The following is a 15,729-nucleotide window of genomic DNA, read 5'->3' as shown; positions in this document are numbered from 1 at the left end:
GAAAAGCAAGGTAGCAACGAAAGTACAAAGAAGATTACAATCGCTTCAATCTGATTTGCTCTCAAAAGCAGGCTTATCCTTCACATTAAATTTAACATTAAAGTAGTTAACTCGAAAACAAAACAAAAAAAAAAACAAACCCTTTAAGACAAAGGCATAATCAGCTAGTATGCATCGCTCATTATGAAATACTTACCTTAGATCGAAGTTGTTACAGCGGCCCCACACACCGCTGTGACTGGAGACGTATCTCCCGGAGTTATTTTCGGGTTCGCAGGCTCCGGCGATGTGATTGGCCAGAGTCGCGATGACGTCACTACCATGCATGCGCACGGGAGCCCCCAGGCACGGTACACTGCTGAAGAAACGGCACGAGCAAAACGTTTCTTCAGTGTGCATGTGCCGATAATGTCAGTGCAAGCGTATATATGGTAAAAATCTCCTAAACCATGCATGTTTAGAAGATATTTACAGTATCTACAGGTAAGCCTTATTATAGGCTTACCTGTAGGTACAAGTGGTGTAACAGAGTTTACAAACACTTTAAATATATGTAAAAATAAATAAGTTCTTCACCACAAAATTTTTTAAATCTTTTCAGGCGTGCCATGAAAATTTTTACATCTTTTTGGTGCACCGCAAGACAAAAAAGTTTGAGAAACACTGGTCTGGACAATATGGTCACCTGCTGGGCAGCCTAATACCGCATACACACGATCGGATTTTCCAACGGGAAATGTTGGATGTGAGCTTGTTGGTGGTAAGTCTGACCGTGTGTATGCTCCATCGGACATTTGCTGTCTGACTTTCTGCCAACAAATGTTGGCTAGCAGGTTCACAAATTTTCCGCCAATAAATGTTTGTTGTCAGACTTTCTGATTGTGTGCACGCAAGTCCGTTGCACAAAAGTCCACGCATGCTCAGAATCAAGTACGAACTGGAAGCGCTCGGTCTTGTAAAACTAGCATTCGTAATGGAGATATCACGTACATTTTGTACGTCACTACGTTCGTAATTGTTGGCCAACATTTGTGTGACCGTGTGTATGCAAGACAAGTTGGAGCCAACACCCTTCTAACAAAAACCTACGGTTTTGTTGTCAGAAAGTCTGATCGTGTGTAGGGGGCATAACTCTTCAATAAGACACAGAAGTTGAATCCAACAAAATTTTACTTCAGCTAATTACAGTATGGAGGTTGTTATTGCAGTCTTTTGAAGTGTAATGCCACGGACTTTACGGCATACTTTGCCCGGCGGACTTTTCGACGGACTTTACGATGGACTTTCCGAATGAACGGACTTGCCTACACACGATCAACCAAAGTCCAACGGATTCGTACGTGATGACGTACGACCGGACTAAAACAAGAGAGTTCATAGCCAGTAGCCAATAGCTGCCCTAGCGTCGTTTTTTGTCCGTCGGACTAGCATACAGACGAGCGGAATTTTCGACCAGGCCCGAGTCCATCGGATAGATTTGAAACATGTTTCAAATCTAAGTCCGTCAAACTTTTGAGAAAACAAAGTCCGCTGGAGCCCACACACGATCGAATTGTCCGACGAAATCCGGTACGCCGGACCAAGTATGCCGTAAAGTCCGATTGTGTGTACGCGGCAAAAAAGGAGAATGACTTTCCTGAGCCCTGTCTCTGTAAATAACTAACGCATACTGAAGGAACTTGGGAGAAGTGGGGAAGGTCTAGCTAGGACGATACTAACTAGCAATAAACACAAGTGGAAGACAGAGGAAGCTACCAAAATCACATTAGTAAAAAACTGCCACTAGATATCTGCTTACTACAAAACAATAACACCCCAATGTAGTTCAATACACAAGAAAAATTACATGAAAGTGGGACAGAACAAGAATCATGGCCTATTTTTTTGTACTATAAAACATGTATTTGGTAATACTTCATAACCATCCTATGAAACACAAAATTAACTTATATGTTAATTATGTCCTGTCAAACAATTTTTTGTTATTGGATTAAATCTTCTGATTCTGATCTTCTGATGTATTCTGCTAGATGTTTTTGGTAAAAAAAATCCCAATAAGCTTATATTGATTGGTTTATGCGAACGGTATAGCATCTACAAACAATGGGATATATACTGGATTCTTTTTTTTTTTTTTTTTTAATACTAGTAATGGAGGCGATCAGCGACTAATAGCGGGACTGCAATATTTCGGCCGACAATCGGATACTAACTGACACTTTTGTCTGTGGGAACCAGTGACACGAATACAGTTATCAGTGCTAAAAAAAAAAAAATATGGACTGTCACTGTACTAATGACACTGACTGGGAAGGGGGTTAAACATCTAGGGCAATCAAAGGGTTAAATGTGTGCCTAGCCAGTGTTTATGTTTACTATGTGTGCTGCTTTTACTAGGGGGAGAGATGGATTTTAGTTCATGCTTTGCAGAACAAAATCCATCCCTTCCCCCTGTCAGAGCAGAACTCTGCCTTGTTTACATAGGCAGAGCTCTGTTCTAAATCTCTGCCCAGCGATCGGCAGGTGCCCGTAGACATCGAGTGCCCGGCACCCACAGATCGCCCCCTTCAGGCGAAAGTGCAGGATCACATATATATTCGTGATCCAGCGCACAGCTGCCGCCCTGTAGCAGTAAAACTACTATAGGGCAATCAGCAAGTGGTTAAAGGAGAAGTATAGCCAAAGCTATTTTGGCTATACTTCTATGGATCAAAGGAGTACAGTTCGTTCTGCACTCCTGTGAACAGCATTTATCCTAAAATAGCAAATAATACGCTGCACTTTAGAATATTACACAATAAATGCGTGTGGAAGATTAAAACAAACACGTGTAGTGTTAATGTGACGTAAGTGACATATGTGACATAGTTGTGATATGACAAAAATAAAATAAAAACAATAAATATGTCAGTTAAAACATTAATATTAAAGTGCTCATGTGCATCCAAGTGCTTTGTAACACAGATATACAGTGGGGCAAAAAAGTATTTAGTCAGCCACCAATTGTGCAAGTTCTCCCACTTATAAAGATGAGAGAACCTGTAATTGTCATCATAGGTATACCTCAACTATGAGAGACAAAATGTGGAAACAAATCCAGACAATCACATTGTCTGATTTTTGAAAGAATTTATTTGCAAATTATGGTGGGAAATAAGTATTTAGTCAATATCAAAAGTTCATCTCAATACTTTGTTATATATCCTTTGTTGGCAAGAACAGTCCCCCAAGGGGGTACTCACATGTACCAGGTGCCTCAGTGCACCACTCTGTATATGGCATGAAATATTACAGCAGCTGGTTTTGCAATGGTGTATGCTTCCTACTAGGCAGATAGACTGCCTGACGTACCGTCCTGGCCCCCTGGGGAGTGTTAGAAGTACTAGCAGATTTAAATACACTAACAAATTGAAGCCAAACTCCAGCTAATACTTTTTGGGATAAAGGTTTGACATAAATAATAAAAGCTAACCATTGTAAGCACCCCTGTCATTGATAAATGATTTCTCTCATCTCTGTAACTGATACATTCAGCTGGAGAGCCTGTTCTTTTTAATAACAACAGACTTACTGGCCAATTCATTAGAAGAAAGTAAGAATAAAACAAATGCAGTGATCGCACCTAAGAATTGGTAAACTGCAATATAATACGTTTACTTTTGGGTTTAATACTGCTTTAAGTACACACAAAAAAAGCAGGGACTTCGTGGCATCATACCTAATCTGAAATAAATATTGAGGCATTGGGTTTGACACTGGTCAATAATATGTATAATAGTCCATAATATAAATCTTATTTAAAAGTGGTATGCAAAAGTAACACTTTAACCTGGTTATCTATCAGGAAATCTTAATCTCGGCTGTTAGGTGTAAAGTATGGCTGTAAATCTAGTGTTTATTCTGTGGAGTGAATAGTGGAACATTATTCAAAATAATGAATGGTTTTGATGTTTGGTAATGAATGTGTAAATCTCACCTACTGAATTATAAATTCTTCCTTCCACTTACTTTATCTAAGACTTACACCGGAGAATTTCAAGTGTTTATTAGCATTACTGTACTATATATTATACAGACATTTAGTTATAAGATAGTCCATTCTTTTTTTTAATCCCCAGCATTATTCATCTTAAAAAATACAAGGCAATGGCTAAAAACCAACTTCTTTTAATATTAGATACTGGCCTGACTGTTTACAGCAGTGCATAAAAATGTTTTAACAGCGCTATCTGCTTTCTTTTTACTAAAAGTGGGCCCTTAAAGCTGGGTTCACACTTATGTGAATTGGATACAAGTTTCCCTGCAATCAAATTGACATGACAGGAGAGTGTGCCGATTCACATATCTCTGGGGCGGCTGCGGAGTGCACTGAAGAAGGGTCCTGTGCGTCTTTGATTCCTGTATAATAATAATAATAATACTGTAAATCATTTTTTATACTGGCAATGATGGACTAGAGCCCCGGTGCACAACTTGTGGCCCTTTGGCACTTAATGCGCCACCCTCAAGACCCAGCAGCTGAGAGTGTTTTCCTTATCTAGGTGCTTACTCAGGAAATGGTCAGTATTTGTCCATTAAAAATATTCCTGGACAATGGTACTGTGTTATGTGATATAGGCAATGTCTGGGAACACCTTACTTTTCTCTTGCTAAGTACCGTTATACTGAGCAAGATTGATAAATTACACTCTATAGTACCATATGAGCACTATGAGAACTACTGCCTAGTTCTACAGTATTTATGCTAATAAAATGGCCTAAAATGGCCTAGCTTATTTTTATGTTCTGTCTAATGCCTTTTATATTTTAATTTCTCTGATCTATTATCTTGTTGTGGGTAACATCAAATGTGGTCTTAGTAACTTTAAAGGGCTATACACACAGGCCGAATATCAGACGGCATTGACCAGTTCAATAGAAAGTGGCCGACATTCAACCCGTGTATGAGGCATGACCGAAAAAGGTCTGCCACTCGGCATCCGATCAGCCCTCTCTGCCAATGGCTGAGAGCGCTGACCGGTATGTTCTGGTGAGGGGGGGGGGCTGTACTAACATTGCATAGTTAGTACAGCAGCTCCTCCCAAGCTCTTCAGGTTTTTTTCATTCAGCCCCTTGAGATGAACAAAAAAAACTAACAGTGTGTACCAGGCTTAAGAGCACAAATCAGAACAGTATGCACATTATGAGAAGTACCATATGAGCTCAGAATGTTTCATTGCATTATGTAAATGAGCAGTCTATCTAGTATTTTTAAAGGGTAGGTGTACTATATGTACTTTTAGCACATTTGCCCATAGTGGGCTCCGGATGTCCTTCCCCAGCATCCCTGACAGGTCACATGCTCACTTTTCCCCATACTGCCAAGATCTTCTCCATGTGTCCTGATCATTGCCACATGTCATGTTCCTGAAGATTCTCATTGTTGGGTCTTGCTCCCATGCACCCTCGCCATGATCTTTATTTATACCAATGGAAATTTCATAGTCCGCTGGGAGTACAGAACGTTTTTAAGAACAGGCTGAGCAGAGCTGAGCCGGCCACATAGCAAACATTTTGGCATACTGAGAACTTCAGAAATGCCAGGGTAGGTCATCAGGGGGCACAGAAAGTTTACAAAAAGTGTATTTACCTTTTAAACTTGTCTATCCCCACTTTATTTATGCTAGCCTACTTTCTCATCAAGCTTCTTTTTTTTTTTTTCTTTTTTTTTTGTGTTTTTTTGCTTGACCATTTACCGTACATAATAAACTATAAGAGTGTGGAAGCCTTTTCAAGTCCCATTTCATGCTCAAGTAAGTTTAATAAATGATGCACAACGGTAGCCATCACAGGGTGAGATAAAGCAGGTTGGGAGTACTCTGCTCTTCAGATTCTTCTGTTAGATAAACTCTCTGGAAGTTCAGGTTCAGTCATTTATCTGTATACAACAATGAGTAATACTACATAGAATACTACATTACATACAAACGTGAATATTTACATGAACAAAGTCATGAAGAACAGTAATCTAGAGCAACCAATCCCATCAGGTTTAGATATTTAGAGTGAATAGATATAAATGATCAGTAATTTGTTGTTCTGCGTATTGCATACTATACAACTTGTTGTTACGGTCCATGCTGCAGTTTCCATATGTCACGTTGTATAACAATTTTTATTTGAAATATTATCAAATATTTAATGTTTGCAACAGATGGATTTTCTATATGCATTTCTCGATCTATTCAACTATCTATCTATCTATCTATCTATCTATCTATCTATCTATCTATCTATCTATCTATCTATCTATCTATCTATCTATCTGTCTGTCAGCAGCTTGTGTGTCCATTTGGCTGTGTGGACGGTGTGCATGGAATAATAAGTTAATTTGTTAAGGAGTTCCACATTGCAGCTGAGAGGCATGTAAATACAAGCTGCTTATTTAAAGAATCTTCCAGACTTTCAGTAAGATTTCCATGGAAACCATTTAATGAAAAACACCACAACCATCTGTGCATTTTGACAGATATTTTCTTTTCTATGGTAGAGCTGTACTATTATGCTCACTTGTTCATATTTATGTGTTTATACATATACAAATGCACACACACATACAGCCATGCACATGGCATTTCACATTGCACTCTGCATCTTATTTTGTAAATATAATACAGCGTGATTACAGTATATATTGTGCAGCGATTGAAAACAAAATGAATTCCTATAGTACAAAGACATGCATGATCAATAAAACTGTGCAAAATTATGTAAATGTCAATTCACCAAAAAGTGTCCATATATGTACTTCACGGAAATAAAAGTTCATAAAGGTGAAGTTATGCTCCAACCTTCGATCAACGAAAAAGTGTCCAAAAACTCAAAAGAAAACAGTGCTTCCCTCTGTGCTTACCAGCTTCAAATAATTACTGAACTTTATGAAATGGCAATCAAAGGGTTAATGGCTCCAAAGATTATTTGCATCCAAACCGGATATCTCTCAGCATCACACAGCCCCACAGCAGATCTCATAAATCCACCACATAATTATAATGGAAAAGAAAGCAATCTCCATAGGGCAATAACATTTAAGAAAAAATGTATTATAAAAAGGAAGTGCACTCTTACAAAGTCATGTAATGTAACAGCCTCCGCAAATAGTCCTGTATGGCAAACACCATCAGATCCGTGACCAGAATGTGCATGGTTGATGTCATGTCTGTAGGCCCCGCCCAACGCATTTCACAGTAGACAGCATCATCAGGGGACTGGCCCTGCGGACAAACGATACCATTTGATTTTCCCTTATTAACTGAACTGTGACTCCTGCTCTTCTTTGCCAATCTATTCATTGGCTTCCCCTACCCCGCCGTGTAAAATTCAAAATACTAACCACAGGGCTCAAAATTTCAAGTCCTGAGCTACTAGCCAGGCCTTAAGGGTTACTCGTCACCAGTTGTTCCACCCAACCCCTACCCTGCCCCACCCCTAATTCCGTCCCTAAACACGCCCTCATAAATTATCTCATGAAATGACACCTAAAAGTTTTATGCAGAATTAAGTTATAAAAATAAATATTAACAACAACTTTATCAGTGCCCATCAGTGCAGCCTCACCTGTGCTCATCAATGCAGCCTTACCTGTGCTATCAATGCAGCCTCACCTTTGCTCATCAATGCAGCCTCACCTGTGCTCATCAATGCAGCCTCACCTGTGCCCAATAATGCAACCTACCTGTGTCCATCAATGCTGCTTCACCTGTGCTCAACAATGCAGCCTACCTGTGTCCCACAATGCAGCCTACCTGTGTCCATCAATGCAGCCTACCTGTGTCCATCAATGCAGCCTACCTGTGTCCATCAATGCAGCCTACCTGTGTCCATCAATGTTGCTTCATCCGTACAGGGGAAGAGAAGAGAGAAAGAGGACCGCCAGCTGGATAATCAGAGCATGGAACGTCAATGTAACAGCTTACATTTGAATTGCTGAGTGTCAGTGTTCCCCGCGCTCGCCTCACATACAGCACCACCTCCCCGCCTGGCTACTTGATGTTCCCCGCTCTGATGATCCGGCCGCCTGCTCTCCTATCTCTTCCCCTCGGCGATCACTGGGAGAACGGCTCCCTTTCAACCCCGCATGCCATTGGTACTCGCCCCCCCGCTCCGAGGCAACCCGCGCTCGCCAGCCGTTATTTTCCACTCGCAAAATGCGAGCAGGTGAATGGAAAGTTTAAGGGCTGCTAACCACAACATACCACATACAAGGCCATCCACAATATCGCCCCCAGCTACATCACCAACCTCATCTGCAGATATTGCCCAAATCGTACTCTCCGCTCCTCCCGAGACCTCCTGCTCTCTAGCTCCCTTGTTACCTCCTCCCATGCTCACCTCAGGCCTTCTCCAGAGTCTCTCCCATCCTCTGGAACTCCCTGCCCCAGTATGTCCGGTCAGCCCTTACCCTGTCTGCCTTTAGGTGATCCCTAAAAACTCTCTTATTTAGGGAAACCTACCCCACCTTCCCCTAGGAACTGTACCCGAGTCACCTCCATCAGATCATTCCCCGCAGCTATTGCCTTTTGTACCCCCTCCCCCCTCTTTAGCTTGTAAGCTTCATGAGCATTGCCCTCCTATTTCTTCTGAATTGAACTGTATTGTAATTGTACTGTACCCCCTCTACATTGTAAAGCACTGTGCAAACTGTTGGCGCTATTTAAATCCTGTATAGTATTAATAATGATGTTATCGCTGTGACCAATCACAGCAAATTACATGACAATTTTGCACAATGAATGGCTTCCATTCATGCCATTCATTGTGTACTATTGTGTTTATCCCTGTGATTGGTCACAGTGATCACAAGGTACAGACAGGGCCAATCACAGCCTATCTGTACCATGTGATTAGCTGTGGCCAATTTCAGCTAATCACAATAGTAAATACTAAAGGAAGAGGAGGGGTTAATGGACTTTAGAGGTAACCACTATGATCCCAAGTTGGAAAAAAGTGCTCACATGTATAAAACTTACATTTTATTTGGACAAATATCAAAAATCATCATAAAAACATTTTTAAAATATGTGCATGCTATCAAGATATGTATCTCTCCCATATATACAAGGAAAACACAGACAAATTATACAGAGGAACCTGTGCAAATTGTCCCACAAATCAATCACTAGTCGGGTGAAACATAAATATATAATGATCTTCCATATGTAGGGGTGCCAAATGCAGAGTCACTGTATCAACACCAATGGATCACTACGTGTTTTTCGTCAACAGTTTCTTCAGAGGAATCCTATTGGCTCACGGTCAGAACAAGAGGCATGGAGTGCTTAATCCATAACACAGGAGGGGAGGAAGGGAAGTGCAGCCAGCCAAAAAAAGGGCGTGGTGTGATGCAGGCAAATGACAGGGGCCCACCCAGGGACAAGCTTGTAGATATGAATCCTCAAAATTATATTGTAGAGAGCGGGTCAAAATATATATCACCAGAGTTGATAAGTCATTGGTTCACTGGTTCCCTGGTGAATGGGGCTCTGTGAATCGACTGCCTGGCCGCGAGTGACCCTTGCATGGGAGAACACACCGTCCACACTCAAAATTTTCAGTCTTTTTTCATTTACTTAGCAAAAAATAAAGAAAAAAAAACAACCCAGTGGTAATACAGGGCACTTTCACCCCCTTCCTGCCCAGTCCAATTTTCAGCTTTTAGAGCTGTTGCACTTTGAATGACAATTGCTCAGTCATGCAACGCTGTACTAAAAAAAAAAAAAATCTTATAATTTTTTTTGAGACAGATAGAGCTTTCTTTTGGTGACATTTAACCACCACTGTTTTTTTTTTGTTTTGTTTTTTTGTTAAACATACCAAAAATGACCGAAAATTTTTAAATTAAAAAAAGTTTTTCTTAGTTTCTGTTATAAAATTTTGTAAATAAGTCATTTTTCTCCTTCACTGATGTGCACTGATAAGGCTGCACTAATGGGCAATGATAGGCTGCACTGATGGGCACTGATAAGGCAGTACTGATGAGGCGGCACTGATGGGTACTGATGAGGAGGCACTTAGGCCCCTTTTACACTGGGGCGGGGGCGGCGTCAACGGTAAAATGGCGCTATTTTTAGCGCCGCTTTAGCGGTGGTATTTGGCCACTAGCGGGACAGTTTTACCCCCCTGCTAGCGGCCGAGAAAGGGTTAAAACCACCGCAAAGCGCTGCTGCCAGTGGTATAGCCGCGCTGCCCCATTGATTGCAATGGGCAGGAGCAGTGAAGGAGTGGTGTATATTCTGCTCCTTCACCGCTCCAAAGATGCTGCTAGCAGGACTTTTTTTACCGTCATGCAAACGCGCACCGCTCCAGTGTGAAAGCCCTCGGGGCTTTCACATTGGAGACACAGCAGCGGCTCTTTCAGGGTGCTTTGCAGGCGCTATTTTTAGCGATGTAGCGCCTGCAAAGTGCCCCAGTGTGAAAGGGGTCTAATGTGCAGAACTGATGGGCACTGATAGGCACTGAAGACCCTTTTCTTTGTAGTTCCAATGATCCAGCAAAACAAGCAAGAAAGCATCGCATCCAACAATTGGTCTTAGTCCCTCACTAAAAACAATTCAGCCAGTTTTCAGATGCTACGTATTGGACCCATGATGCTCCTGTTATAATCTAGCTATTGAAATAAGTCAGAGTTGTTATTGCAGTGGTAATGTTGTTATTGTCAAAGTGTATCTAATCCAAAGCATGAAAATTGAACAAATTACAGCATGCAAGTCCTTAGAGTCAGTGGCTGCATTTGTTTTTTTGGGTCTTTTTTCCTTTATTTTTACCTGGTGATTTGGCCAGTAACACACCTCCTGTACCAGGGTGACAACACTCACCTAATGTGCTCTATGGAGAAGCAGGGATGTCACTCCTTAGGACTACAGAACACCCCTATCCTCTTCATCTCCATAACACAGGGGGAGGTGTTCTGTAGTTCACAAAGGTAACCTTAGCAGGGCTAATATGACTCTTTGAAACTTCAGTACAACAGAGGCACTGTCTTGTTTACCTATAAAGTGCATTTACAGCTCCTTGCAAAAGTATTCACACCCCTTGAAATTTTCCACTTTTCGTCATCTTACGACCAAAAAAGGTAAATGTATTTTATTGGGATTTTATGTGATAGACCAACACAAAGTGGCACATAATTTTGAAGTGGAAGGAAAATAATAAATGGTTTTCCAAATTTTTTACAAATAAATATCTGAAAAGTGTGGCGTGCATTTGTATTCAGCCCCCTTTACTCTGATACCCCTAAAGCCACGTACACATGAGCGGAATGTCCGACAGAAAAAGTTAGACGGAAACTTTTCATCGTCTATTCGTGTGTGTGCCTCATTTTTTTATTTTTTCGAAAAATTCTGACGGACCTAGAAATAGAACATGTTCTAAATTTTTCAGACGGAACCAATTCCTATCAGGAAAACCACTCGTCTGTATGCTGTTCCGACAGACCAAAAACGCGCATGCTCTGAAGCAAGTACGAGACGGAAGCTGTTGGCTGCTGGCTATTGAACTTCATTTTTCTGGTCCAGTCGTACATGCTGTACGTCACTGCGTTCTGGACGGGTGGACTTTGGTCGAACTATGGATTGACCGTGTGTAGGCAAGACCGCTTGAATGGAATTCCGTTGGAGTTCTTTCGGAGAAAGCTTCGGAATTTATTCTGACGGCAAAACCGATCATATGTACGCGGCATAACTAAAATCTAGTTGAACCAATTGCCTTCAGAAGTCACCTAATTAGTAAATAGAGTCCACCTGTGTGTAATTTAATCTCAGTATAAATACAGCTATTCTGTGAAGCCCTCGGAGGTTTGTTAGAGAACCTTAATGAACAAACAGCACCATGAAGGCAAAGGAACACACCAGACAGGTCAGGAATAAGGTTGTGGAGAAGTTTAAAGCTGGGTTAGGTTATAAAAAAATATCCCAAGCTTTGAATATCTCATGGAGCACTGTTCAATCCATCATCCGAAAATGGAAAGAGTATGGCCCAACTGCAAATCTACCAAGACATGGCTGTCCACCTTACCTGACAGGTCGGGCAAGGAGAGCATTAATCAGAGAAGCAGCCAAGAGGCCCATGGTAACTCTGGAGGAGCTGCAGAGATCCACAGCTCAGGTGGAAGAATCTGTCCACAGGACAAATATTAGTTGTGCACGCCACAAATCTGGCCTTTATGGAAGAGTGGCAAGAAAAAAACCATAGTTGAAAGAAAGCCATAAGAAGTCCCGTTTGCAGTTTTCGAGAAGCCATGTGGGAGACACAGCAAACATGTGGAAGAAAGTGCTGTGGTCAGATGAGACCAAAATGTAACTTTTTGGCCTAAAAACAAAACGCTATGTGTGGCGGAAAACTAATGCCGCGTACACACGGTCGGACTTTTCGTCTACAAAAGTCCAACGGACGCCGACGGACTAAAGCTGGCTGGTAATCCGATCGTGTGTGGGCTTCTCCGGACTTTCAGCAGACTTTTTCAGCCTCAAATCCGACGGACTTTAGATTTGAAACATGCTTCAAATCTTTACGTCGTAACTACGACGGACCCGAAATCCGCTCGTCTGTGTGCTAGTCCGACGGACAAAAACCCATGCTAGGGCAGCTATTGGCTACTGGCTATGAACTTCCTTATTTTAGTCCGGTGTACGTCATCACGTACGAATCCGTCGGACTTTTGTGTGGTCGTGTGTAGGCAAGTCCGTTCGTTAGAAAGTCTGCTGCAAGTCCGCCGAAAGTCCGCCGGAAGTCTGTCGGACAGGCTGTCGGACTTTTGTAGACGAAAAGTCCGACCGTGTGTACACGGCATAACACTGCACATCACCCTGAACACACCATCCTCACCGTGAAACATGGTGGTGGCAGCATCATGTTGTGGGAATGCTTTTCTTCAGCAGAGACAGGGAAGCTGGTCAGAGTTGATAGGAAGATGGATGAAGCCAAATAAAGGGCAATCTTAGAAGAAAAACAATTATGCCCTGTACACAGGATAGGATTTTCCGACAACAAAATCCATGTTTTTTTTCCGATGGATGTTGGCTCAAACTTGTCTTGCATACACACGGTCACACAAAGGAATTTCCGACAACAAGCTCCCATAGAACATTTTCTGTTGAAAAATCCTATTGTGTGTACGGGGCATTAGAGTCTGCAAAAGACTTGGGGCAGGGGTTCACCTTCCAGAAGTACAGAGCTACAATGGAATGGTTTAGATCAAAGCATATTCATGTTTTAGAATGGCCCAGTCGAAGTTCAGACCTAAATCCAATTGAGAATCTGTGGCGACTTGAAAATTGCTGTTCACAGACAATTCCATCCAATCTGACAGAGCTTGAGCTATTTTGCAAAGAAGAATGGGCAAAAATGTCACTCTCTAGATGTGCAAAAATGGTTGAGACATACTCAAAAGGACTTGCAGCTGTAATTGCAGCGAAAGGTGGTTCTACAAAGTATTGCTTGAGGGGGGCTGAATACAAATGCACGCCACACTTTTCAGATATTTATTTGTAAAAAATTTTGAAAACCATTTATCATTTTCCTTCAACTTCACAATCATGTGCCACTTTGTGTTGGTCTATCACATTAAATCCCAATAAAACACATTTACATTTTTGGTAAAATTTCAAGGGGTTCGAATACTTTTTCAAGGCACTGTACATAGCTCATAACACATAACTATAAAATGCTTTGACAGTGTGCACTTTTGAACGTATATACCTAGAGAAGTGTAATGTTACAGAAGGAAGGATTAGACAGCTTCAATCCATTGTCATGTGCCTGCTTCTGCTTGTGTCTTGTGTTTCTTAAGGCTTGTGGCTTGCTATCATCATTATCTACATCCCATTGATTCTAAGTGACCAGAGACGTGCCTCCTTGAAGCAACATGAAAAAAGTTATGTGGGTTCCATTTGTGAAAGTTGTCAATCTTACTGACAATTTCCCAAGAAAGGCCAAAGATTGATGGGATAGAGGAAATCAGTGAATCTGTCACTGTGAGAGTAACAGATTAAGTCATGTTGGCAGGTTGTTGTGAAAATGTTTGCGTAGCAGATGTTTGTCCATGTACCTGTTGTGTTGCCTACTTCCCCTCTATTGTATAGATTGGTGCAGAGGAAGCCAAGTATTGAACTCCTCAAACAACGGTAAACAACCATAAATTATTTTGTGAGTGTTAGCCTGTTATTCCAGTTTAGTTATTTTAACATTTGCATTTTCTCGGCTTGTGTTATTTATGTCTGACATGATAGTATCACACATTTCCAATTATGAACAAAAGTTGTAACTTGTAAAATCAAACAATCTTTATTTCAGAGGACGAAAGTCAACCGATCGTAACTGAGATCCAAAAACCTCTCAAGGCACCCATAAGCCAGACTCCTCCAAGCAGTGCCTCAGGTAATTACTATGTTGTGTTAATTTGTCGGTGTTATTTATTCACATCTCGAAAAGTTGTCTGTTTTGGGCTAGATGTTCAGTGGCAGCTAAGCTACTTAGAACCATTTAGGATGCAGGAAACACACTTGAGAAGGATTTCTAAAGTAAGCCAGTTTATACTAGGCATTCCTTCCTGAATTACTTTGTAATGACTCAATTAGCTTTCATTTCTGCACAAAGGAGATTTAGTTGCATAAATTAGCTTATCATCATTGAGGAAGTGTCACAGCTAAAGGACAGTTTATAGATACAACATGCAGTTGCTGTCACACCTATGAGAATGTAATATAGACATCTGTGTATACTTTGTGCTTGAACAGAACAGACTTCTGCCATTCAAAGGCTGACAGGGGACAACAAGTAACCCAAGGGACTGGCAATGTAGACATCTGTGAAAAGGTCAACTTGACACAGGCTCTGACAATCGACCTGCAGGTCTGTCTTCTTTGATAAAAATCAGATAAACCTAAGACCACTAATTGATCTGCAGCCTGTTTAAATGTTGGCCATGCATATCTTCATTGAATATGATTATAGCGGAGAACAATCGAATTAGAGAAGAGAAGCCCGACTCCTGGTACAACCATAGCATGGAAATGAGAAGAATAAACACCTAGACGTAGAGAGGTCCGCAACAGAAGTCTACCGTATTATCCAGGCGGCAAAAGTCTTCAAGTGAACTACCTAAACAAAAACAGCTTGTCACACTTAAACTATAATAGGAGAGTTTGCCTAAAAACTTGAAAAACTCCCCCAGAGCCATGGGAACAGTGTTGTAGAGTTAATGGTTTTGACAAACTTTGAGGTCTGTCCTAGCGGGGTGATTCCTATAATATAATAATTTTGTCTCCAATGACACCCCCGGTGGCTGTTATGGGAATGGAAATGTATCCTACCTTATGGCCTATAGTTCTCCAGTGTTGACATTGATGGAAGAAACAGCATAAGGATCTCTACCCTTGTTCTGTTTCCCTAATGTCCATACTGGAGAGGTGGGGCTTTTCTTACAAGTAAAGTGTATTATTGGTCACAGAGGTGACATTTAAAGTGTTGGCTAAGGGCCATTCAGCATAATGATGAACTCAGTAAAATGTGTCAGTGATGCCTAGCAATATCATGGTACTGTGCATTGGAAAACAGTTAGATCATATACAGTGGGTATAGAAAATATTCACCCCCTTTAAAATAATCACATTTTGTTGTTTTGCATCCTGAAATGAAGACAGACACAGTTTGTGTTTTATCCAGCTGTATTTACGCAGTGCACCGTATAACATC

The 15,729-nt window shown here is 41.2% G+C and overlaps 1 protein-coding gene across 1 annotated transcript in view; it reads left to right on the top strand.

Moving 5' to 3' along the window:
• The window catches only part of SKAP2 (src kinase associated phosphoprotein 2), a 433,070-nt gene that overhangs the window by 339,256 nt on the left and 78,085 nt on the right, over positions 1-15,729 (top strand). The window contains exon 10 of the mRNA XM_073630146.1: positions 14,329-14,412. Within this exon, the coding sequence (XP_073486247.1) occupies positions 14,329-14,412 (84 nt within the window). The remainder of the gene's footprint in view (positions 1-14,328; positions 14,413-15,729) is intronic.

Source organism: Aquarana catesbeiana, linkage group LG05 (assembly GCF_042186555.1).
Source record: "Aquarana catesbeiana isolate 2022-GZ linkage group LG05, ASM4218655v1, whole genome shotgun sequence".
In the NCBI taxonomy this organism is placed as follows: Eukaryota; Metazoa; Chordata; class Amphibia; order Anura; family Ranidae; genus Aquarana; species Aquarana catesbeiana.
Note: the sequence above shows the minus strand (reverse complement) of the source record. Positions and strands in the feature narration are given on the sequence as shown.